This window comes from Notolepis coatsorum (genome assembly GCF_963971535.1).
Source record: "Notolepis coatsorum genome assembly, chromosome: 4".
NCBI classification, from domain to species: domain Eukaryota; kingdom Metazoa; phylum Chordata; class Actinopteri; order Aulopiformes; family Paralepididae; genus Notolepis; species Notolepis coatsorum.
In genome coordinates, this window is record NC_140168.1 from 107,835,747 (window position 1) to 107,863,657 (window position 27,911).

The 27,911-nt window shown below is 41.9% G+C and overlaps 1 protein-coding gene across 1 annotated transcript in view; it reads left to right on the plus strand.

Moving 5' to 3' along the window:
- Positions 1 to 27,911, plus strand: part of LOC311227833 (protein phosphatase 3 catalytic subunit alpha-like) — a 399,712-nt gene that overhangs the window by 248,329 nt on the left and 123,472 nt on the right. Inside the window, 4 exon segments of the mRNA XM_084313666.1 lie at positions 1,579 to 1,703; positions 9,271 to 9,382; positions 12,345 to 12,490; positions 15,209 to 15,348. Coding sequence (XP_084169792.1) covers positions 1,579 to 1,703; positions 9,271 to 9,382; positions 12,345 to 12,490; positions 15,209 to 15,348 — 523 coding nt within the window.

The following is a 27,911-nucleotide window of genomic DNA, read 5'->3' on the forward strand; positions in this document are numbered from 1 at the left end:
AGGGGCAATTTGCGATCATCTCGTCACAGTGTACAGCCCTGCACACACACACACACACACACACTCACACTCACACTCACACTCTGAACTCTTTCACACACACACACTCACACTCTGAACTCTTTCACACACACACACTCTGAACTCTTTCACACACACACACTCTGAACTCTTTCACACACTCACACTCTGAACTCTTTCACACACACACACACACTCTGAACTCTTTCACACACTCACACACTCTGAACTCTTTCACACACACACACTCTGAACTCTTTCACACACACACACTCTGAACTCTTTCACACACACACATTCTGAACTCTTTCACACTCACACTCTGAACTCTTTCACACACTCACACTCTGAACTCTTTCACACACACTCACTCTGAACTCTTTCACACACACTCACACTCTGAACTCTTTCACACACACTCACACTCTGAACTCTTTCACACACACTCACACTCTGAACTCTTTCACACACACACTCTGAACTCTTTCACACACACACACACTCTGAACTCTTTCACACACTCACTCTGAACTCTTTCACACACACACACACACACACTCTGAACTCTTTCACACACACTCACACTCTGAACTCTTTCACACACACTCACACTCTGAACTCTTTCACACACACACTCTGAACTCTTTCACACACACACTCTGAACTCTTTCACACACACACACACACACACACTCTGAACTCTTTCACACACTCACTCTGAACTCTTTCACACACACTCACACTCTGAACTCTTTCACACACACTCACACTCTGAACTCTTTCACACACACTCACACTCTGAACTCTTTCACACACACACACACTCTGAACTCTTTCACACACTCACACACTCTGAACTCTTTCACACACACTCACACTCTGAACTCTTTCACACACACACACACACACACACACACACACACACACTCTGAACTCTTTCACACACACACACTCTGAACTCTTTCACACACTCACACTCTGAACTCTTTCACACACACTCTCACACACACACACCCTGTTCCCCGTACACGCTCCTAAGTCGTTGATAACATCATCATCGAAATCCGATGCTACGATATCGAGTTGTATCTCAATATCTATGTTTAGAACTGTCTGCGCTTCATTCCACGAAGTAGAATAACAACAAAAAAGACGCCAAAGGGTTCCTCCAGACCTCTCCGTGATCCACGCCGCCACGGAGACACATAACAAAGGTGTTGTCATTCTTCCCGGGGATGTGGAACATTCACACTGGAAAATACAACCGCAACACTTTGATGAACATTGTCAGTCAGCTGATAGAGAGCTGTGCCCTTATTGATGACTTGTCGTACAGAAGTTGTAAGTTGCTTTGGATAAAAGCGTTCAGCTAAATGACTAAATGTAATGAGTACTTTGGCTTCCGAAGGCCTCGTTACACCGAGGAGAAGGAGGAGGAGGAGGAAGAGGAGGAAGAGGCCTTCATCTGGAGTCTTCAATCGGAACGAACTAAAATAAATAACTAGGCTAGTTGTTATGCTAATGTATCTTTCCCTTCTCTCTCTCTTCCTCTTCCAGTTTGCGGAGACATCCACGGGCAGTTCTTTGACCTGATGAAGCTGTTTGAAGTAGGAGGATCTCCGGCGACCACGCGCTACCTGTTCCTGGGGGACTATGTTGACAGAGGCTATTTCAGTATCGAAGTAAGTCCTGACGTTCAAAGAAAGCCTGTTTCTTTTTTCTTCACCAACCGCCCCTCCCCCCGACGGCTAAATTGAATTTGACACGGGTTATTCACTCTTACCGAAGTTGTGTTTTTTTTTATTAATAGTCTCCTTTTGGAGGGTTATTTCATATCGGATTACAGACATCATCACAATGATAATGTGCTTCAGATTGAAATCTTTATTTATTCTTTTGCTCCGAGAGAGGTCCCCGGCGCCCGACAGCGGGACGAGTGCTTTCATCTGGAAAGTTATATTGGGAAAGCAATGTGTCAGAAACGGCATCATACTAGCGTGTAGAGCTGTGCTTCCCGGTAGGAAGTGCGTTTGCGGAGATGCGTATTTTGTGGGCAAATCACAGTCTCGACATCTTAAAGGAACACAGCCGACATTTTGCGAAATGGAAGCGGACATGACCGGGTAGCCTTCGGGAGAGGTGTTAGTTGGACAATGCCTAGGCTAACCGGTCATGTCCGCTTCCATTCATTGTGCTGTGCTAGGCTAACGTGCAGCCAGATAGCTTCCTACTGAACGCACAGAGAAGACGGTAAGCTAATTTCCCCAAAATGTTGGTGTGTTCTTTTAAAATTCAACATTTTGTTAATAAATTATATTTTAATGGAAGGATTGTTGTGCCTTATCTTCTCCAAGGGATCCCAGAAATGTTGCACTTCTGTTGCTGTTTGAGCATGCATGGAACTTTGGCCAACTTCCTCAGGGCAGAGAACGTGCATGTTTGTAGGACCACCATGTGAATAGAACCTGTTTGTAGGACCACCATGTGAATAGAACCTGTTTGTAGGACCACCATGTGAATAGAACCTGTTTGTAGGACCACCATGTGAATAGAACCTGTTTGTAGGACCACCATGTGAATAGAAGTCTGACTTCACGTCACACAGCTGGTGTTTCTACTGATGGCTGCCCCTCCAGCCCCTGTTCTCTTGTGTTTCAGTGTGTGCTGTACCTTAAAGACCCTTTACCACCAAACACTGTTCTCTTGTGTTTCAGTGTGTGCTGTACCTTAAAGACCCTTTACCACCAAACACTGTTCTCTTGTGTTTCAGTGTGTGCTGTACCTTAAAGACCCTTTACCACCAAACACTGTTCTCTTGTGTTTCAGTGTGTGCTGTACCTTAAAGACCCTTTACCACCAAACACTGTATCTTGTGTTTCAGTGTGTGCTGTACCTTAAAGACCCTTTACCACCAAACACTGTTCTCTTGTGTTTCAGTGTGTGCTGTACCTTAAAGACCCTTTACCCCCAAACACTGTCTCTTGTGTTTCAGTGTGTGCTGTACCTTAAAGACCCTTTACCACCAAACACTGTTCTCTTGTGTTTCAGTGTGTGCTGTACCTTAAAGACCCTTTACCCCCAAACACTGTCTCTTGTGTTTCAGTGTGTGCTGTACCTTAAAGACCCTTTACCCCCAAACACTGTCTCTTGTGTTTCAGTGTGTGCTGTACCTTAAAGACCCTTTACCACCAAACACTGTCTCTTGTGTTTCAGTGTGTGCTGTACCTTAAAGACCCTTTACCACCAAACACTGTTCTCTTGTGTTTCAGTGTGTGCTGTACCTTAAAGACCCTTTACCACCAAACACTGTTCTCTTGTGTTTCAGTGTGTGCTGTACCTTAAAGACCCTTTACCACCAAACACTGTATCTTGTCTTTCAGTGTGTGCTGTACCTTAAAGACCCTTTACCACCAAACACTGTTCTCTTGTGTTTCAGTGTGTGCTGTACCTTAAAGACCCTTTACCCCCAAACACTGTCTCTTGTGTTTCAGTGTGTGCTGTACCTTAAAGACCCTTTACCACCAAACACTGTTCTCTTGTGTTTCAGTGTGTGCTGTACCTTAAAGACCCTTTACCCCCAAACACTGTCTCTTGTGTTTCAGTGTGTGCTGTACCTTAAAGACCCTTTACCCCCAAACACTGTCTCTTGTGTTTCAGTGTGTGCTGTACCTTAAAGACCCTTTACCACCAAACACTGTCTCTTGTGTTTCAGTGTGTGCTGTACCTTAAAGACCCTTTACCACCAAACACTGTTCTCTTGTGTTTCAGTGTGTGCTGTACCTTAAAGACCCTTTACCACCAAACACTGTTCTCTTGTGTTTCAGTGTGTGCTGTACCTTAAAGACCCTTTACCACCAAACACTGTATCTTGTGTTTCAGTGTGTGCTGTACCTTAAAGACCCTTTACCACCAAACACTGTTCTCTTGTGTTTCAGTGTGTGCTGTACCTTAAAGACCCTTTACCCCCAAACACTGTCTCTTGTGTTTCAGTGTGTGCTGTACCTTAAAGACCCTTTACCACCAAACACTGTTCTCTTGTGTTTCAGTGTGTGCTGTACCTTAAAGACCCTTTACCCCCAAACACGGTCTCTTGTGTTTCAGTGTGTGCTGTACCTTAAAGACCCTTTACCCCCAAACACTGTCTCTTGTGTTTCAGTGTGTGCTGTACCTTAAAGACCCTTTACCACCAAACACTGTCTCTTGTGTTTCAGTGTGTGCTGTACCTTAAATACCCTTTACCCCCAAACACTGTTCTCTTGTGTTTCAGTGTGTGCTGTACCTTAAAGACCCTTTACCACCAAACACTGTTCTCTTGTGTTTCAGTGTGTGCTGTACCTTAAAGACCCTTTACCACCAAACACTGTTCTCTTGTGTTTCAGTGTGTGCTGTACCTTAAATACCCTTTACCCCCAAACACTGTTCTCTTGTGTTTCAGTGTGTGCTGTACCTTAAAGACCCTTTACCCCCAAACACTGTTCTCTTGTGTTTCAGTGTGTGCTGTACCTTAAAGACCCTTTACCCCCAAACACTGTTCTCTTGTGTTTCAGTGTGTGCTGTACCTTAAAGACCCTTTACCACCAAACACTGTCTCTTGTGTTTCAGAGTGTGCTGTACCTTAATGACCCTTTACCACCAAACACTGTTCTCTTGTGTTTCAGTGTGTGCTGTACCTTAAATACCCTTTACCACCAAACACTGTTCTCTTGTGTTTCAGTGTGTGCTGTACCTTAAAGACCCTTTACCCCCAAACACTGTTCTCCTGTGTTTCAGTGTGTGCTGTACCTTAAAGACCCTTTACCACCAAACACTGTATCTTGTGTTTCAGTGTGTGCTGTACCTTAAATACCCTTTACCACCAAACACTGTTCTCTTGTGTTTCAGTGTGTGCTGTACCTTAAAGACCCTTTACCACCAAACACTGTTCTCTTGTGTTTCAGTGTGTGCTGTACCTTAAAGACCCTTTACCACCAAACACTGTGTCTCTTGTGTTTCAGTGTGTGCTGTACCTTAAAGACCCTTTACCCCCAAACACTGTTCTCTTGTGTTTCAGTGTGTGCTGTACCTTAAAGACCCTTTACCCCCAAACACTGTCTCTTGTGTTTCAGTGTGTGCTGTACCTTAAAGACCCTTTACCACCAAACACTATCTTGTGTTTCAGTGTGTGCTGTACCTTAAATACCCTTTACCACCAAACACTGTCTCTTGTGTTTCAGTGTGTGCTGTACCTTAAAGACCCTTTACCCCCAAACACTGTTCTCTTGTGTTTCAGTGTGTGCTGTACCTTAAAGACCCTTTACCACCAAACACTGTTCTCTTGTGTTTCAGTGTGTGCTGTACCTTAAATACCCTTTACCCCCAAACACTGTGTCTCTTGTGTTTCAGTGTGTGCTGTACCTTAAAGACCCTTTACCCCCAAACACTGTTCTCTTGTGTTTCAGTGTGTGCTGTACCTTAAAGACCCTTTACCCCCAAACACTGTTCTCTTGTGTTTCAGTGTGTGCTGTACCTTAAAGACCCTTTACCCCCAAACACTGTTCTCTTGTGTTTCAGTGTGTGCTGTACCTTAAAGACCCTTTACCACCAAACACTGTTCTCTTGTGTTTCAGTGTGTGCTGTACCTTAAAGACCCTTTACCACCAAACACTGTTCTCTTGTGTTTCAGTGTGTGCTGTACCTTAAAGACCCTTTACCCCCAAACACTGTATCTTGTGTTTCAGTGTGTGCTGTACCTTAAATACCCTTTACCCCCAAACACTGTTCTCTTGTGTTTCAGTGTGTGCTGTACCTTAAAGACCCTTTACCCCCAAACACTGTTCTCTTGTGTTTCAGTGTGTGCTGTACCTTAAAGACCCTTTACCACCAAACACTGTCTCTTGTGTTTCAGAGTGTGCTGTACCTTAATGACCCTTTACCACCAAACACTGTTCTCTTGTGTTTCAGTGTGTGCTGTACCTTAAATACCCTTTACCACCAAACACTGTTCTCTTGTGTTTCAGTGTGTGCTGTACCTTAAAGACCCTTTACCCCCAAACACTGTTCTCCTGTGTTTCAGTGTGTGCTGTACCTTAAAGACCCTTTACCACCAAACACTGTATCTTGTGTTTCAGTGTGTGCTGTACCTTAAATACCCTTTACCACCAAACACTGTTCTCTTGTGTTTCAGTGTGTGCTGTACCTTAAAGACCCTTTACCACCAAACACTGTTCTCTTGTGTTTCAGTGTGTGCTGTACCTTAAAGACCCTTTACCCCCAAACACTGTGTCTCTTGTGTTTCAGTGTGTGCTGTACCTTAAAGACCCTTTACCCCCAAACACTGTTATCTTGTGTTTCAGTGTGTGCTGTACCTTAAATACCCTTTACCACCAAACACTGTTCTCTTGTGTTTCAGTGTGTGCTGTACCTTAAAGACCCTTTACCCCCAAACACTGTTCTCCTGTGTTTCAGTGTGTGCTGTACCTTAAAGACCCTTTACCACCAAACACTGTATCTTGTGTTTCAGTGTGTGCTGTACCTTAAATACCCTTTACCACCAAACACTGTGTCTCTTGTGTTTCAGTGTGTGCTGTACCTTAAAGACCCTTTACCACCAAACACTGTTCTCTTGTGTTTCAGTGTGTGCTGTACCTTAAAGACCCTTTACCACCAAACACTTTCTCTTGTGTTTCAGTGTGTGCTGTACCTTAAAGACCCTTTACCCCCAAACACTGTTATCTTGTGTTTCAGTGTGTGCTGTACCTTAAAGACCCTTTACCACCAAACACTGTCTCTTGTGTTTCAGTGTGTGCTGTACCTTAAAGACCCTTTACCACCAAACACTGTTCTCTTGTGTTTCAGTGTGTGCTGTACCTTAAAGACCCTTTACCCCCAAACACTGTTCTCTTGTGTTTCAGTGTGTGCTGTACCTTAAAGACCCTTTACCACCAAACACTGTTCTCTTGTGTTTCAGTGTGTGCTGTACCTTAAAGACCCTTTACCACCAAACACTGTTCTCTTGTGTTTCAGTGTGTGCTGTACCTTAAAGACCATTTACCCCCAAACACTGTTATCTTGTGTTTCAGTGTGTGCTGTACCTTAAAGCCCCTTTACCCCCAAACACTGTTCTCTTGTGTTTCAGTGTGTGCTGTACCTTAAAGACCCTTTACCACCAAACACTGTTATCTTGTGTTTCAGTGTGTGCTGTACCTTAAAGACCCTTTACCACCAAACACTGTTCTCTTGTGTTTCAGTGTGTGCTGTACCTTAAAGACCCTTTACCCCAAACACTGTTCTCTTGTGTTTCAGTGTGTGCTGTACCTTAAAGACCCTTTACCCCCAAACACTGTTCTCTTGTGTTTCAGTGTGTGCTGTACCTTAAAGACCCTTTACCACCAAACACTGTTCTCTTGTGTTTCAGTGTGTGCTGTACCTTAAAGACCCTTTACCACCAAACACTGTTCTCTTGTGTTTCAGTGTGTGCTGTACCTTAAAGACCCTTTACCACCAAACACTGTTCTCTTGTGTTTCAGTGTGTGCTGTACCTTAAAGACCATTTACCACCAAACACTGTTCTCTTGTGTTTCAGTGTGTGCTGTACCTTAAAGACCCTTTACCCCCAAACACTGTTATCTTGTGTTTCAGTGTGTGCTGTACCTTAAAGACCCTTTACCCCCAAACACTGTCTCTTGTGTTTCAGTGTGTGCTGTACCTTAAATACCCTTTACCACCAAACACTGTTCTCTTGTGTTTCAGTGTGTGCTGTACCTTAAAGACCCTTTACCCCCAAACACTGTTCTCTTGTGTTTCAGTGTGTGCTGTACCTTAAAGACCCTTTACCCCCAAACACTGTGTCTCTTGTGTTTCAGTGTGTGCTGTACCTTAAAGACCCTTTACCACCAAACACTGTTCTCTTGTGTTTCAGTGTGTGCTGTACCTTAAAGACCCTTTACCACCAAACACTGTCTCTTGTGTTTCAGTGTGTGCTGTACATTAACACTTTGAATGCCCAACCCGAGATATCTCGGGTTATCAGCCCGCGGGTTGAATGCCCATCACGAGAATATTAGTTTTATTTTTTTTATTAGCGATCTGAATTCATATTTCATCAACCGAGTCTACCGTTGGTAAGCCTGCCCCGCCAGGCACTCAGATGTGAAAAAGTGCCCCCTATCGTCTCCCAGATGGTAATGCACCCTTTTGGATTGGACTCAATGAAAATGCATGAGAGAAAAAAACTCCGGAATCCACATTTTACTTCTCATGCATGTAACCGGAGCCGATCAGCTTCATCCTGGACCCTCAGCACAGCGTGTAATGTGTTTTACAGTATACGCGTGGGATCAATAAAAGGATAGATTTTTGGAATGGCGATCAGGCATTGGAATAATCCATTTGGATACCATCTGATCTCAGGTAAGGAATCTATTTTACCAGTCTTAGGATAATCAGACCCGTTTTCACGGAGATATAATCGTTTCCCCTATAATGTGATATGGCTGTTTGACTGTAAGAGCGATCAGGAACTGAGAGAACCAGTGTGCACACGTACACATATACTATCGATAATCTAGCGTTTATTTGAAAACGATTCATAAATAGGCCGAAAAATTACAACGTTTTAGAATTTACAGTACAGGGCGATTATCATGGAATCTTAAATTTTTTTGGGAAAACGAGGGCTTTTCAAAATGCTATAAAACGGAAATGAACCGATAAAAAAACAATCCGCTTTGACAATGTTGACTGGAAATGAGTCATTGATAATGCAACGGGCAGATTAGACACATAATTAGCCATAATTTAAAACATAGATTAGGCGATATTAACGTTAACATTGAAGCGGATGGTGGGCATTCAAGCACTAAATGTGCGCCCCCTGCTGGGCACTGAAAGTGTTAAAGATCCTTTACCACCAAACACTGTTCTCTTGTGTTTCAGTGTGTGCTGTACCTTAAAGACCCTTTACCACCAAACACTGTTCTCTTGTGTTTCAGTGTGTGCTGTACCTTAAAGACCCTTTACCACCAAACACTGTTCTCTTGTGTTTCAGTGTGTGCTGTACCTTAAAGACCCTTTACCACCAAACACTGTTCTCTTGTGTTTCAGTGTGTGCTGTACCTTAAAGACCCTTTACCACCAAACACTGTTCTCTTGTGTTTCAGTGTGTGCTGTACCTTAAAGACCCTTTACCACCAAACACTGTTCTCTTGTGTTTCAGTGTGTGCTGTACCTTAAAGACCCTTTACCACCAAACACTGTTCTCTTGTGTTTCAGTGTGTGCTGTACCTGTGGGCCTTAAAGATCCTTTACCCCAAAACACTGTTCCTGCTGCGTGGGAACCACGAATGTAGACATTTAACAGAGTATTTCACGTTTAAGCAGGAATGTAAGTAAACACTTTACATTATCCATCACGTTTCTTTTCTTCTTTTTTTCCTTAAGCTCCTTATTTATTGCTTTTAGTGTTCCATACAGAAACAATGATATTTAAACTAGGGCTCCTGGGGGAGAGGGGCAGACACAGTGTAATAATAATAATAATAATAAACTTTATGTTTATACAGTAGCAGCCCAAAGTGCCACCAGTAATAGACATAAAATCTGCATAAAATGGATGGAATAAAAGCAATCCAGATAATAACAATGAGGGCAAAAGCAATGCAGGTAATGATGATACAAATATTGACTCACGCAGTTTAAAACCTGAGTCTTCCTGTTGGACGATCATGAAACACTTTAGTTTGAAGTTACTTGATTATTTTTCTCTGTTTCGATTATCCTGCTGTTCAGTTAGTTCCATTGTACTGTATATTAACTTGTTTGTTTTTGATGTTGCTGTTTTTTTGTCTTTCTTAACACATTGGCGGCCACTGGGATGAGTCTAATATCACTATAGACGACCAGCATTTGTAAACAGACTTGGGGCTGTTTGTAGAGCTAAATCTATACTGTATAGTATTGCTATCTGTCCATTATCATTGTCATATGAGTCCATAAACCGTCCCTTCAAAATGGCTTAAAGAAAAAAAAAAATCATCAATACGTTCTCATTTTATAGTGCTGTGAATATAAGCGCTATACAGCATTTGGTCTAGTATATTTCCTGGAAGGCGAGATAAAGGGCTAATAGCTACTAACGTTATATCCAATGGCGTTTCCGTTATACAGAAGCTACAGTTAAAACTCAAACTGCATATGATCGGCACGATCCTCAAGCATGTATGCATTAAGGGGGGGGGGGGGACGTTGTTTCTTATTATTGATTACCAATAACCATGTTCGTCTAAGTAGCCACATACGCTGATCGTATCGTATCATAACAAGGCCCGATCGGGCTGTAATTTACGTGAAAAAGATCTTACCATGAGCCGGTTGGATCCCCCCAAGCATTTCCCCGTTATAGATCGCCATCTGGTAGATCGATATGTCCATTGGCTGATGATAAATCCCCTTATTGCATGGTGAAATCTGCGATCCAAAACATATTCCAAGCTACAGGCTGCGCATCCAGAATCCAGCTAACTGAAAACTCCATTGAAAGTCAAAAAAAATAATGCACCGTTCAGCCACAGGGCACACTGCATTATCGCGACAGCGCCCCTAAGAGGATCTGGCCGGTAATACACTTTGGCGAATTCAAAGAGTAGGGTACATCTGCAGTGCAGCTCGGCGACCTTGAATAGGTTATTCAAATGGAATAAAAGCCAAAACAACTTGCCACGGATATATCCGTGCTTCTGTCCTTTAAGCATGGATTCGAAAGCCGGATATATCCGTGCTTGGGCGCCATTGTGTTAAGACAAGATAAGATAAGCTATTCCTTTATTGATCCCCTTGGGGAAATGCAGGCATCATAGCAGGAGGGGGGAGGGGAGGTACAGGTAGTAGAAGACACGATACAGGTCATATAATTATAGTACAGTGGAGAAGTAAAAATAAAAATAGCAATGTTGTTAGTATTACAATTTAGAGAGAGAGTGTTACAAAGGTTCAGTAGTACACAAACGTATTCAATATAGTGATCCAATAATGTCCCAGGGACCTTGAAGGCCATCGGGCCGATCACTCTCTTGAAGAGAACTTTATTAGAGCACTATCTTGAATACCTTTGTGTACTACTGAACCTTTGTAACATTATGCAACCCCTCCCCCCCCTTATTATTATTATTATTATTATTATTATTATTATTATTATTATTATTATTATTATTATTATTATTATTATTATTATTATTATTATTATTATTATTATTTTTTTTTTTTTTTTTTTTTTTCTTAGTTTTGGTCTTGTCATGTTTGTATTGCCTTGTTTGTGAAAAATATAAACTTTAACACTTTGACTGCCGGGAGCCGTCTTTAGACGTCTTTGCTGGCCATGCTAAAGTTGCCGGGGGACGCTGTACGTCATCTTTATATCAATATTTCAAAAATCTGCGATCGGATTCATAATGTCCCTCCGCTGGCCTGAGATCCACCAGCAGGACCCACTGAGCTCTCTGGCGGTTCAGGAGCGCCATCTGGTGGCCGATCGGCGCAAGCGCTTAACAGGAAGCGCATTAGAGGTTTTGCTAGACGTCCGTATTGCTTCCGGCCACTCTGTACATGTCCCGTGACTCTAGCTCGTCACTCTACATAGCGATCGATTGCCAATAACTCGATAAACAACATGATTTGGACGTATATACCATTATACAAGCTGGAGATGGACCGGGTAATAATATATCCCATAATGATAAAATTTCTACTCGACGATGATCGCCCAACAGCGCGCGCAGACTGGGGTGAGTTTCAGCGTGTAACGTTACCGTCTTCGATAATAACTGATATTATCAACATTTGACCCACATTAGATGATTGGTATAACGCTGCCCACGGAATTATAAACGCCCCCTCGCCCATCCGGTCAACATCAGATGACGTGTAGTAACTTCTAGAAGTACGTCTAGTTGGAATTTTTTATATCGCGCTGATTGCCATCAAACTGTATTTCATCATCAATATAATGCATTTGGGGCTATATATCACGTTCTGGAGAAAGCTGCAGAAAGAGATGAAAACATACTTATACATTAGACCATACTTTACTATGAATATGTGAATGAAAAAGTTTAACGTTGCTACACAATGAACAATACATATAGGACTTTGAATGGGCCCTAATAATGGCAATGTAGCAATAGAATTTAAAAAGTTATAGCCCTGCAAAGAAGGGGACTTTCTCCATAGACAAATAGCGCTGGCAATCTATGGTATATCATTAATTTAACCTTAGGCAACCAAAGTGTTAAATATGAAAAAAAGAGAGAGAGATTGACTTGCCCCCCCCCCCCCCCCCCCTCCCCCCGCAGGTAGGATCAAGTACTCGGAGCGTATCTACGACGCCTGCATGGACGCCTTCGACTGCCTCCCGCTGGCCGCCCTCATGAACCAGCAGTTCCTCTGCGTGCACGGCGGCCTCTCCCCGGAGATCACACACCTCGACGACATCAGGAAGGTATGGTTCCCAAACTCGGCTGTACGACGTACGGCTGTCTTTTTAACCCTTTCAGATATGCGAACTAAGGCTGAGACCACTTTGTGTGCGTGGCATCACTTATAGATCTTTTTGCATGTGTAAAAATTCTTTTTTTAATTTGTTTTGTTTGTTTTTATATAATTTATACTATACTAAAATACTAGGTCTTGTGGCATGTTTTAGTTAAAACATCCCCATTTCATGTAAATTAAGCAACTCTGCACTGTGCGTTCAACATGCAGCGCACTCCTCCATCACATCCAGAGACCAGACATGACTGTAACATGAGAAGGATCACTGTGGTCGTTTTGAATGGGGACATCTGTAACACTAAAGATGGCGGCAACGACAAAGACTTGCTGAAAAATAAACATACATTTGTTAAATAATAATAATAAAAAAAAAATATATATTGATTATTTTTTTATAAATATTAATAAAAATTCGATATTTATCGATAATTTTGGCCCGATTCATCGATTCTTCAAAATGGCATAATTGTCTCAGCCTTAGTGCGAACTCAACGTGGTGGAATTTTGAGAACGGAACATTCTAATGGTGATGACACTGAAGCCATTGAGTTATAAAAGGTCAGAGAAAACGTTTAGAAAATTGTACATCTGAATGGGTTAAAAGTGTGTGTGTGAATTCAATCAACATTGCTTTTTACAACAGTGCCCCTTTAATGACTATCATACTAAACATGTGCTTTGAATTAGTACCCAAAAGCACATAAAAATAGATCGCTAATATGCTCTCAGAAAAGTACACAGGGTAGAAATACTAATAGTTTCACCCCTGATGTGAGGTGAGCACACGAAAACTCAATAAAAATTTTTTTTTTTATAAAAATGATCTGACAAAAACATGGATATTTTTTTCTTTGGCTGAATTAACATTTACATTTAGTCATTTACAGTAGCTGAACACTTTTATCCAAAGTGACTTACAAGTTCTGTACGACAAGTCAGCAGGAAGGGTTAAAGGGTACAGCTCTTTCAGCTGAGTAACAATGATCAAACAGCTGAAACTTGGGTGCTGCAGTGTTGAGATACATTAGTATAGTAGGAGGAGTGCATGGTAGTATAGGACAGTAAGAAGGTTGGTGTTATTTTCTTAAATTTTTTTATTCATTTCAGATATTGATTGAAGAAGTGTGTTTTTAGTCGACAGCGAAAGATTGGTCGGGATTCGGCTGTCCTAAGTGTCCTAAGCAGGGCTTGACATTAACTTTTTGGCTCACCAGCCACTGTGGCTAGTGGTTTTCCAAAGTCACTAGTAGCCACTCAGCATTTTCACCAGCCAAAAATAGAGAGAGAGAGAGCTATAGGGCTGCCGCGGTATTGGTTTTTTCCTTACCGCACAAATTTGCAAAGCCATTCAAACCGCTGTGGTAACCGCAATCATTTTTTTCCTTTTTAAATGTAATGCTAAAATAATTGGTTCCTAAATAAACTTTTCGAATGCATTTATTTCTGTAGTAGTCTATTCTTTATAGCCTCTAGTCTAACGTTACATGTCTATCTTTATTCCAGTGTTGTCATTAACCCTTTCACTGTGACAATACAGACGGTTAGCCCTTTACTATCACACAACCGACGGTGATGCTCCATGATCCGCGGAGCTAATGATGCTAATGATGGAGCATCGCCGTCGGTTGTGTGATAGTAAAGGGTTAACCTTCTGTCGTGTGGCAGTGAAAGGGTTAAAGAGGATGACTTGCAGCAGGAATATTGGTTGAAAACAGCTGGCTGTTCTTGAAACGGCTGGTCGCGACTCGCGGTAGCTAACGTTAACCAAAACGCTTGGTTCAATAACCAACTAGGAATTAATTGACTGTCCTATCTATCTGCATAACAGACAATAACGTCATGGTATCGTTTGTTCAACCCAGTGGCCAGCGAATTAACATCCGGTTATTACATGGGGCTCACTCAAGAGTTAAACTGCTCACTCAGCCCTATCGTTGCATGATTAGATAGCCAACAGTTTAATCCCTAACGTTATGTGTAGCTGGCTATCTTTCAACACATATACCATAACAGGATGTACCCAGCCAGAGTACATTTGAGCTTATTCTACCAGGTGCCGCTTTCTACCAACCTGTTACACAGCACGGAGCCGACGTGCCAACGTTAACTTGGGCAACTGCGCTCAACACACACACACACACACACACACACACACACACACACACACACACACACACACACACACACACACACACACACACACACACACACACACACACACACACACACACACACACACACACACGCACACAATATGGCATATCTAACGTTACTGCTCCAGAACAGAACCAGAACATACCTGTCCTCGCTAACTGTGACCACTCCATCCGAAAGCCCTTCGATTGGGTTTCGCTACAAGATCCATGTTTTCAGCAGATTCAAAGCGAAAACTTTCCGTAGCAGCAAAACAGGTTCTGGGGTTCGATCAGAACGTTAACTGCGCAACTGCGAGTGGAAACTTTCGAACACATGGCGTGAATAAAATAGGCTATACACAACTATAATAATAATTATTATTATTATAAAAAAAAATTAAATAACAGCCGGTGATGCGGTAATCAGCTTGACTCTGCGGTGGGCGTGACATGATGGTGGTGCCCGCGGCAGCCCTAGAGAGCTATGTGTTATCAGTGTGTCTGAGCCCCGTGTCCCTCTCCTCCCGCAGCTAGACAGGTTCAAAGAGCCGCCAGCCTACGGCCCCATGTGTGACCTGCTGTGGTCCGACCCCCTGGAGGACTTCGGCAACGAGAAGAGCCAGGAGCATTTCACACACAACACGGTGCGAGGCTGCTCCTACTTCTACAGGTGAGCCTCCATCACTCTCTTCTCTGCATCACAACATGTCCGCCGCTCGTGACTCACAGAGTTGTGAGCGAGTCAAATCCCTAGTCGGTCTCGAGGTGTAAGTAAGGCGCGAATCAAGTCAAGTGGCCAGGGCTGTAAAAAGTACCCAGAAGTGATACTTAAGTGAAAGTATGGGTACCGTCTCAAAATCGTACTCAAGTAAAAGTCAGAGTATCTGGCTAAAAACACACTTGCGTAAAAGTGAAAAAGTTTCTACTTTTAAATGTACTTAAGTACTAAGTTAAAACTTTTTTTTATTCCGGGGCAATGAAATGTTCCGTGTCGTCCTCTTCATCACTCGTACTATCGTTTGTGGCCATCTTCTGTAGCTTGTCACTCTGACTGTCTATTCTTCTGATAGCAGGTGTTTAATCAAAGATCCCCGCTTTCTATTCTTGCATGGGCGGGTTCATTTTCCATTGATGGGGATTTGATTGGCTGTTTTTAAATAAAGTGCAGACGCAGGATTAATAACGTTAACGTTAGTTCGGCCAGAGAAACAAATATACTAATTAAAATAGTTGGACCTGCGAGAATTGTACTTTGTACTTTGTAGGTCTGCATTTTAAATGTAAGGAGTAAAAAGTATGTTTTTTTTTCTCTGAAATGTAATTGAGTAAAAGTACAAGTATACAAACCTAATAATACTCTAGTACAAATACCCAAAAACAGTACTTAAGTATTGTAACGAAGTACAATTACTCAAGTACTTTACACCCCTGCAAGTGGCCCACACGTTTGTTTGATGGTGAATGTTACGAGTGGTGCGTCTCCATTTTTATAGATGCGCTATGGCCTCCAAAACATTCATCACGAAATGCATAAATCAACTGTCATGCTAGTCAGAAACACCAGGGATAAAGTATGATCTCACGTAATCAGATCAGAATTCGGAGAATGTGAGGGAAGTCAAGGGTAACTAACATGAAATAATATATATATATATATATATATATATATATATATATATATATATATATATATATATATATATATATATATATATATATATATATATATATATATATAATAAATAAAAGATGAATGTCATGTAACCTGGTATAAGTGAACCAAAGGAAGAGTAAACCAATGGCAACAATAAATGAGGTGAAATCTTTTTATATATTGTGCTATTTAAGTAATATTTACAGTGTATACGATGACTTAATGACAGACTAAACCCAAGCCTTGGAGATAAGTCCAGGGTCAAGTCAAAAGTAGGAACAAGACTATTTAACCCTTTCACTGCCGCACTACCAAACGGTTAACCCTTTCACTGCGACAATACACAGAAGGTTAACCCTTTCACTGCCACACAACAGCATGTTAACGCTTCTGTAGTGTGGCAGTGAAAGGGTTAACATCGAAGCTTCACACAGCAAGCAGCAATTTTCAAAACCTGGACAGAATAGTTACTAAATGACGCTCAATATCGGTAGAGCACTCACTTTGATCTTTAACATTATGCAGCTACTGTACATTGATCCGCTGTGTGTCCGTCTACATCTGTTTTTAATTCATTTTCAATGATTAGTATCCATGTTGGACAGCTAGAGTTCACGTTAGGTTCTAATTAAAAAAGAAACCAATGGACTAATACCATCCGTCACTTTTCTATCTGTTCATTGACGGACAGATCAATTGATCACATATTGCGCAAACATACTGCTGCTGGTCTGAACTGGTCCTCTGAGCTCCTCTCCAGTCAAACATACTGCTGCTGGTCTGGACTGGTCCTCTGAGCTCCTCTACAGTGAAACATACTGCTGCTGGTCTGGACTGGTCCTCTGAGCTCCTCTCCAGTCAAACATACTGCTGCTGGTCTGGACTGGTCCTCTGAGCTCCTCTCCAGTCAAACATACTGCTGCTGGTCTGGACTGGTCCTCTGAGCTCCTCTCCAGTCAAACATACTGCTGCTGGTCTGGACTGGTCCTCTGAGCTCCTCTCCAGTCAAACATACTGCTGCTGGTCTGGACTGGTCCTCTGAGCTCCTCTCCAGTCAAACATACTGCTGCTGGTCTGGACTGGTCCTCTGAGCTCCTCTCCAGTCAAACATACTGCTGCTGGTCTGAACTGGTCCTCTGAGCTCCTCTCCAGTCAAACATACTGCTGCTGGTCTGGACTGGTCCTCTGAGCTCCTCTCCAGTCAAACATACTGCTGCTGGTCTGGACTGGTCCTCTGAGCTCCTCTCCAGTCAAACATACTGCTGCTGGTCTGGACTGGTCCTCTGAGCTCCTCTCCAGTCAAACATACTGCTGCTGGTCTGGACTGGTCCTCTGAGCTCCTCTCCAGTCAAACATACTGCTGCTGGTCTGGACTGGTCCTCTGAGCTCCTCTCCAGTCAAACACACTGCTGCTGGTCTGGACTGGTCCTCTGAGCTCCTCTCCAGTCAAACATACTGCTGCTGGTCTGGACTGGTCCTCTGAGCTCCTCTCCAGTCAAACACACTGCTGCTGGTCTGGACTGGTCCTCTGAGCTCCTCTCCAGTCAAACATACTGCTGCTGGTCTGGACTGGTCCTCTGAGCTCCTCTCCAGTCAAACATACTGCTGCTGGTCTGGACTGGTCCTCTGAGCTCCTCTCCAGTCAAACATACTGCTGCTGGTCTGGACTGGTCCTCTGAGCTGCTCTCCAGTCAAACATACTGCTGCTGGTCTGAACTGGTCCTCTGAGCTCCTCTCCAGTCAAACATACTGCTGCTGGTCTGGACTGGTCCTCTGAGCTCCTCTCCAGTCAAACATACTGCTGCTGGTCTGGACTGGTCCTCTGAGCTCCTCTCCAGTCAAACATACTGCTGCTGGTCTGGACTGGTCCTCTGAGCTCCTCTCCAGTCAAACATACTGCTGCTGGTCTGGACTGGTCCTCTGAGCTCCTCTCCAGTCAAACATACTGCTGCTGGTCTGGACTGGTCCTCTGAGCTCCTCTCCAGTCAAACACACTGCTGCTGGTCTGGACTGGTCCTCTGAGCTCCTCTCCAGTCAAACATACTGCTGCTGGTCTGGACTGGTCCTCTGAGCTCCTCTCCAGTCAAACACACTGCTGCTGGTCTGGACTGGTCCTCTGAGCTCCTCTCCAGTCAAACATACTGCTGCTGGTCTGGACTGGTCCTCTGAGCTCCTCTCCAGTCAAACATACTGCTGCTGGTCTGGACTGGTCCTCTGAGCTCCTCTCCAGTCAAACATACTGCTGCTGGTCTGGACTGGTCCTCTGAGCTCCTCTCCAGTCAAACATACTGCTGGTCTGGACTGGTCCTCTGAGCTCCTCTCCAGTCAAACATACTGCTGCTGGTCTGGACTGGTCCTCTGAGCTCCTCTCCAGTCAAACATACTGCTGCTGGTCTGGACTGGTCCTATGAGCTCCTCTGGTGGTTGCTATGCAACACACACACACATAACAACTAGCTGGCATTCTTCTTTTCATAGTCGGGCACAAGGCCGGACGCTGTTTTAACGTACCACATAGGACCATTATTATACAGTTTTAATATATTTTTTCCAGCGAGAATGTATCCATTTAGATTCCAAATGTGTAGTATATGGAGATTGAGTGGCTACGACAGGACTGGGGTTAACGCCCGGTTTAAATGGAAATCCCTGTTCAACGTGAGGTTAACTATTGTAACCGATCGTCCTGCTATATTCCTTTATCTGTAGTCTCCCCAGTTAGTACAGTAGCTTGAGAGCTTCTCTTTTTGTACACAGTTTACCAAAATGCCACTCATTTCTGAATGGATCTTTATGAAATTTGGACATGTACTACACAATACTTCAGGCTAAGTATGGACCCAGTGTGTTTTCCAGCTCATACCAATTTATTTGGATAATGCAACTACTACAGAAAAACGTGAGTAACAAGTTTTTCTACAACTCAAGTTCAGACCTATGTTACTCTATTTCATTAGCACTGAAAGTGATATTTATTTATTGTATCAGAAACTTCAGAATGTTATCTTTCAAGAGAGACCATGCTTATGCATGTGCTATAAGTATAAAGTATAGTATTTTGGTTTGCAAAGAAAGTATGCAGTCCTCAACAATTGCCACTTTTTGGTGCGCCCGTTAGTATTGTGTTAATACATTTAGTGGAAGTGGCAATAATCAAATAATCTGGATAAAATCATCGCTTTATCCGTCTGATGCAGATGATGCTAACAGACATTTTGAACCTCTCTTGGTCCAACATGGGCGTGCGTGCGTGCCGTGACGCGAGGGACTCCCCAGTCTGCCTGCGCCAGCCCCCGCTGTGACGCGAGGGACTCCCCAGTCTGCCTGCGCCAGCCCCCGCCCTGACGCGAGGGACTCCCCAGTCTGCCTGCGCCAGCCCCCGCTGTGACGCGAGGGACTCCCCAGTCTGCCTGCGCCAGCCCCCGTCTCCTCTGTGACGCGAGGGACTCCCCAGTCTGCCTGCGCCAGCCCCCGCCGTGACGCGAGGGACTCCCCAGTCTGCCTGCCGCCAGCCCCCGCCGTGACGCGAGGGACTCCCCAGTCTGCCTGCGCCAGCCCCCGCCGTGACGCGAGGGACTCCCCAGTCTGCCTGCGCCAGCCCCCGCCGTGACGCGAGGGACTCCCCAGTCTGCCTGCGCCAGCCCCCGCCGTGACGCGAGGGACTCCCCAGTCTGCCTGCGCCAGCCCCCGCCGTGACGCGAGGGACTCCCCAGTCTGCCTGCGCCAGCCAGCCCCCGCCGTGAGGCGAGGGACTCCCCAGTCTGCCTGCGCCAGCCCCCGCCGTGACGCGAGGGACTCCCCAGTCTGCCTGCGCCAGCCCCCGCCGTGACGCGAGGGACTCCCCAGTCTGCCTGCGCCAGCCCCCGCTGTGACTCGAGGGACTCCCCAGTCTGCCTGCCGCAGCCCCCGTCTCCTCCGTAGACCAGACCGTCTCGTTTAACAAGGCTAACGGTGTTCTCCTCAGACGCGGAGTGATACTGACTTGTGGAAAGGAATTAGATTCATAGCAGTGGATATACGCTCATTATACCATGGCTATGAACCAATCAGATCGCTTGATTTGAGCTACCCTTTATTATAACGTTTTATACAGTGCATTGTGTTTATTGCACTGTAAACAAATTATTTTATATGTCTGCACTGTATGTGCTAATTTTGTCGATTCTATTCTATTTTATTGCACTGCAATATTGCACTATTTTACTGTCTATTTTATCTTACTCTTTTTATTATTGTCTATTTAAAACTGAATCAAACAATAAACAAGGTGGCCTGTTGGGATGTTAGATCCTAATGTGAAAAACTGTGATTTTATAATGTCTGCACTTTATGTGCCTTATGTCTTTTTTCTGTTGTGAAGCACTTTGAGCTGCAATTTCTGTATGGAAGGTGCTATACAAATGTTTATTATTATTATTATTATTATTATTATTATTATTATTATTATTATTATTATTATTATTATTATTATTATTATTATTATTATTATTATTACTTTTGGCATTTCGGGAACCCTATGTTTCTTACAGCTTTATGTAGAATCGGTAAACTATCCAGAACCACAACAATGCTGCCGAATACAAGCGTTTCAAAGGTCTCGCCGGGCCCTCGGCCTCGCAGTACAGCCCAGTGTGGACTCAGAGCAGCACAGAGGCAAGAGGCACAGTCTCAAACTGTCGCAACTATTTATATAAACCACATTAAGTTAAATCAAGCCGGCTAGCTGAAGAAACAGAGGAAGTGCTCGGAGCAGGGGAGAGCTCGTGCTGTCACAAAATGTAATGAACTGGCACATCACCGCCAGGCACAGCGCTCGCTCTAAATGCGTTCTGTGTTCCCCCGACTCATTACAGCCTGACCGATGCTTACCCTGGCATGGCAGTGGCAAGGCCAGCAGAGGCAGGCGAAACATTTCCCCCAGGCTTGCAATTCATTTTCTATTATTATTTTCTTTTTAATCTTTTTTATTTTTATTTTCCAAACGACGCAGCAGCAAGTGCATTTCAGGAATAGTCCCAAAACAGGTGTTGTTTTAAAGCTTAGTATTTTAATGTCACTGCTTGATTCGGAGATATGCATATTCTGTTTAGTTTGAGCCACCAGAACCACACTTACAAACTCCCCTTAGTGATCCCCTTGTTTGGTTTACAGAAATACTATCTTGTCCACAAAACAGATGTGTTTATTAGGGCTGCCCCCTCTTCATTGATTGGTGGATTACTTGATCTCGAACCAGGAAGAAAAGATCAATTTGAGGTCAATCGCTGGTTTGGTCTTAGTGAACCAAGACTCTTGTTAGTCAATGAGTTGGTGTCTGTTATGTTCCCTGCTGAATGAGTTATTTCCTGAAGAAGAGAAAGAGCACATCTCTGTTAAGCATTTAAAGAGGTCCTCTTCTACACACGCTGAACACGTCTTTACTGTGGATCAAATCAACTTGTCCCATTAGTCCACAAAGTCCCGTTACTAAGAACTAGGGATGTTCGATATTGGCTTTTTTACCTATATCCGATATACCGATATTGTCCAACTCTTAATATCCGATACCGATATCAACCGATACCGATATATGCAGGGTTTCCCCCCCCAAAAAACGGAATAATTTCAGGTAATTAACATTACATATCTCTTGTTGTGGAATTAACACAACATTATGCATACTTTTGACAATAAATAAAATAAGAATTAGTTCTTACTTGCTTGTCTGGGTAAGTAAAGGTTAAACAAATGTGAAAACAGATACCGATATTTTCCGATATTACATTTTAATGCCAATATCGGCCGATAATATCGCTAGGCCGATAATATCGGACATCGCTACTAAGAATGTCTTCAGTCGAAGAACAGCCCTGACAACCCTGGACCCTAACCCCGGACCCTAACCCTGGACCCTGGACCCTAACCCCAGACGAAAGAGACTAGAAGTTTGACATTAGTGCAAAAAGAGTGTCGGGACTTTCGACCTCGAGCTTGTGTCGTGGCGTCCACCCCTGTCTTGTGGCGTCTCCTCTAGCGCCATCCCAGTTAGCCTCCTGTCGGTTACCTTTCCTTGGGGTGCTGTCTGCACAGGCAGGGGTGCTGTCTGCAGGGGTGCTGTCTGCGCAGGCAGGGAGCAGACGCTAATTGGCATCACACTGGGACTGGGGAATTTACGAGCCAGCTTTAGCCAGACGGACGGTGGAATCGTTCCACAACAGACCCGCCCTCCAGAAAACAAAGTTTGTTTCCTGGTTTCTCCTGCCTTCCAGCAGCCAGGAGTGTATACGGGCACCTCGGGGGCCCCTCATCTCGGGGGCCCCTCACCTCGGGGGCCCCTCATAACAGATTTACACAGAGCTACTGAGGCGTGAAATCGCTAATGTTTAAAATGTGTTCACTGCAGCTGTAGTTACCACTGAGCAATGCACATTGGTACCTTAAAAATAATCACTTTCTTTCTTTTATCGGTGATCCTTTATATTTGTCCATTGATTTGCTTCAGCTCTTCCGTACTAAAAATGTAATTTGATGGTAATTATTATTCCACATTCTGGAGCGTGCGATGTGTCCGTCGAGCTCACTAACACCAGGGCTGGTTAGACGGGTGAGGGAGATACTTTCAACTCAGTGCTTTTTATCTGCAAAAAAAAGCACAGCTCATCATCATCATCTGCTTCATCTGCTTCAGGAAACCAAGAGAGACATATAACATTTATTCACCTCTCCCCTACCAGCCCCATAATGTTCTTTAAAACATTATCATGTGTCAGTTCTTTAAAACATTATCATGTGTCAGTTCTTTAAAACATTATCATGTGTCTGTTCTTTAAACATTATCATGTGTCAGTTATTTAAAACATTAGCATGTGTCTGTTCTTTAAAACATTATCATGTGTCAGTTCTTTAAAACATTATTATGTGTCTGTTATTTAAAACATTATCATGTATCTGTTCTTTAAAACATTATCATGTGTCTGTTCTTTAAAACATTATCATGTGTCTGTTATTTAAAACATTATTATGTGTCAGTTATTTAAAACATTATCATGTGTCTGTTATTTTAAACATTATCATGTGTCAGTTCTTTAAAACATTATCATGTGTCTGTTCTTTAAAACATTATCATGTGTCTGTTCTTTAGAACATTATCATGTGTCAGTTCTTTAAAACATTATCATGTGTCAGTTATTTAAAACATTCATGTGTCAGTTATTTTAAACATTATCATGTGTCTGTTATTTAAAACATTATCATGTGTCAGTTCTTTTAAACATTATCATGTGTCTGTTCTTTAAAACATTATCATGTGTGTTCTTTAAAACAGTATCATGTATCAGTTCTTTAAAACATTATCATGTGTCTGTTCTTTAAAACATTATCATGTGTCAGTTATTTAAAACATTATCATGTGTCAATTCTTTAAAACATTATCATGTGTCAGTTATTTAAAACATTATCATGTGTCAGTTCTTTAAACATTATCATGTGTCTGTTCTTTAAAACATTATCATGTGTCAGTTATTTAAAACATTATCATGTTGTCAGTTCTTTAAAACATTATCATGTCAGTTCTTTAAAACATTATCATGTGTCAGTTATTTAAAACATTATTATGTGTCAGTTATTTAAAACATTATCATGTGTCAGTTCTTTAAAACATTACCATGTGTCAGTTATTTAAAACATTATCATGTGTCAGTTCTTTAAAACATTATCATGTGTCTGTTCTTTAAAACATTATCACGTGTCAGTTCTTTAAAACATTATCATGTGTCTGTTCTTTAAAACATTATCATGTGTCAGTTCTTTAAAACATTATGTGTCAGTTATTTAAAACATTATGTTGTCAGTTCTTTAGAACATTATCATGTGTCAGTTCTTTAAAACATTATCATGTGTCTGTTCTTTAAAACATTCATGTGTCAGTTATTTTAAACATTATCATGTGTCTGTTATTTAAAACATTATCATGTGTCAGTTCTTTTAAACATTATCATGTGTCTGTTCTTTAAAACATTATCATGTGTGTTCTTTAAAACAGTATCATGTATCAGTTCTTTAAAACATTATCATGTGTCAGTTCTTTAAAACATTATCATGTGTCAGTTATTTAAACCATTATCATGTGTCTGTTATTTAAAACATTATCATGTGTCAGTTCTTTAAAACATTATCATGTGTCAGTTCTTTAAAACATTATCACGTGTCTGTTCTTTAAAACATGATCATGTGTCTGTTCTTTAAAACGTTATGTGTCAGTTATTTAAAACATTATCATGTGTCAGTTATTTAAAACATTATCATGTGACAGTTATTTAAAACATTATCATGTGTCTGTTATTTAAAACATTATCATGTGTCAGTTATTTAAAACTAGAGCTGGGCCGTTAACGGCGCTAACGTGCTGCGTTAACGCTATACTAGTATCGCGCGATAATATAATTAACGCATTAATCTAATTTTTTTTTTTTTTTTTTTTACTTTTTTTTTTTTTTTTTTTTTACCTTTATTTACCCAGGGTAGGTTCGCTGAGCACAGATGCTCTTTTTCAGGAACGCCCTGCTTCACATTCACACAGTTCCATTCACACAGTAGCGGCTCGTGGATGCTTCGCCACTAGGGGCGCTATACCAAACATTTTGCAAACATGTACAAGGCACGCATTGGCGAATATTATCACCATTGCCATCGATCAATATATGATCAGTCAGTCAAATGCAACCACGTTTCCAATAGCCCAACACAAACACGCACAGCTCTCTCTCTCTCTCTCGCTCTCTCTCTCTCTCTCTCTCTCTCTCTCTCTCTCTCTCTCTCTCAGATGATGTCAGATCCATTCAATAATAAGCACATTTGTATATCTCGTCATTTTAAACAAGTTACCATTCATTGTCTGAGTGGTTATGCCCCACACGCGGCGAAATTAGAGAGAGAGAGAGAGAGAGAGAGAGAGCGAGAGAGAGAGAGAGAGAGAGAGAGCGAGAGAGAGACCACGACGGGTGCAGCATAACAGAAGAGAGAGAGAGAGAGAGCATTTTATTAACGTTACATTTTCAACAAGATTGCTGCTATTTAAACACTTCATGGAAACGGGGTAACGTTAACCTTATGTCGACTGTAGTATTGTATGACCTCGACATAACGTTTAAACGTTAACATTACTCCGTTTCCATGCAGTAATTATAAAAGTGGCCAGCTAAGCTAACTGAGCTAACAGCTAGCAGTAGCTAACGTTAGCTGAAAGCTGTAACGTTACAACGAATCAGCTGTTGATATTATGCGGCATCAGTAGACAACGTATCATGTATTAAACTAGAGTTAAGATCGCTAATCTACCTTGTTGTTGGCTTGTTGATAAAGTATATCCACTCCATGGCATTGTCCATCCAGCCTGTGTTGATGTCCATCCATTGTCCATGCATGTCCGAGTCCACACTGCATCCATAATATAGCTTGTTAATAGCCAACAAGTGAGTGCCTTTGTCCATGTCCGCCTCGAACAGCCCGCAAACTACCTGGTGTTCTATCGCCATGCTCTAAGACAAACTCTAACCTTAACCAACTTTGAAAGAGTGCCTAAGCCTAACCGTTGAAAGAACTTGCCATCACGCTCCAAGACAAATATCTGCATCACACAACACAACAACAGCATAAACTCATGTTGCAAACTGCGGTTACGGAAAGTACCGCGTCGGCCAATCAGAGAGCTTTTAGACGCTCGGCTGCTTGCTAGGTCGTTTCAAACCAGCGCCCGAGTTCCATCATAATACATCATATTCAACGCAAAGCGCGTGGCTGCGACAGATACAGCGATGAACCAGTGCACGGCGGGCACGCGCACTCCAGGCGCAATTGCGCCTAGCCCAGAGAGAAATACGGCGAGGAGAAATGCCTGCGGCTACGGTAATGAAAAGGTCTATATCAGACAGAATCGTCACTTCCTGTTCAGGAAAACTATTATTAATCTTTGTAAAATTAAGTTATATTGTGCATTGGAAACACAAACATACTTAAAATGAGTAAATATTATTCATTTTAAACATGTTTATATTATTTATAGGGCTATAAAACAAAAAACAAAAAGATACATTTTCTTCTTCTACTCTCATATAACCAGGGGCCTGAAGGGGGGGCGGCGCCCGTGCGCCCCTAGTGGCGAGCCGCCACTGCATTCACACCTGGGAGCTGCCCAGTACAACCACAGTTGACACCATTGGCCACTGAGCAACTCCACTGGAGCAGTTGATTCAAGCCATGTCACATAGTTCAAGTTTGAAATGATTCTTTCTGTTTTGCTCCTGAGAGTGTGCTAGATAGATACTGTACTGTACTGGTAATATTATTTATTTGTGTTAACTTCTGAATAAAACAACTTATTAAACACAAGTACATCTTATTGAACATTATTTTGATATTTCATTACCAATTATCATAGCAAAACAGCTTTTTCAAACAGTCTGTAATGCATTTTGGAAACGGGAGATGGGCTCATGGTGTAATGGGCCACCTGGCCTGAGAAACATAAGGAGGAAAGAAAAAGTAAGGACTTACTTCTGGTCATTATTTGGGTAGAACACATATTTTGAATGCCTTCGGCAGATTTTTTTTTTTTTTTAGCCATTTTAAATCCAGGATTGCAGATAGATTAATCTAGATTAAAAAAAATTATCTATGCCCACCTCTATTTAAAACATTATCATGTCTGTTATTTAAAACATTATCACGTGTCTGTTCTTTAAACATTATCATGTGTCAGTTCTTTAAAACATTATCATGTGTCAGTTATTTAAAACATTATCATGTGTCAGTTCTTTAAAACATTATCATGTGTCAGTTATTTAAAACATTATCATGTGTCAGTTCTTTAAAACATTATCATGTGTCAGTTATTTAAAACATTATCATGCATCAGTTATTTAAAACATCATGTGTCAGTTCTTTAAAACATTATCATGTGTCAGTTCTTTAAAACATTATCATGTCAGTTATTTAAAACATTATCATGTGTCAGTTATTTAAAACATTATCATGTGTCAGTTATTTAAAACATTATCATGTGTCTGTTCTTTAAAACATTATCATGTGTCAGTTCTTTAAAACATTATCATGTGTCAGTTATTTAAAACATTATCATGTGTCAGTTATTTAAAACATTATCATGTGTCTGTTCTTTAAAACATTATCATGTGTCAGTTATTTAAAACATTATCATGTGTCTGTTCTTTAAAACATTATCATGTGTCAGTTATTTAAAACATTATCATGTGTCAGTTCTTTAAAACATCATCATGTGTCAGTTATTTAAAACATTATCATGTGTCTGTTCTTTAAAACATTATCATGTGTCAGTTCTTTAAAACATTATCATGTGTCAGTTATTTAAAACATTATCATGTGTCTGTTCTTTAAAACATTATCATGTGTCTGTTCTTTAAAACATTATCATGTGTCAATTCTTTAAAACATTATCATGTGTCAGTTCTTTAAAACATTATGTGTCAGTTATTTAAAACATTATCATGTGTCAGTTCTTTAAAACATCATCATGTGTCAGTTCTTTAAAACATTATCATGTGTCAGTTCTTTAAAACATTATCATG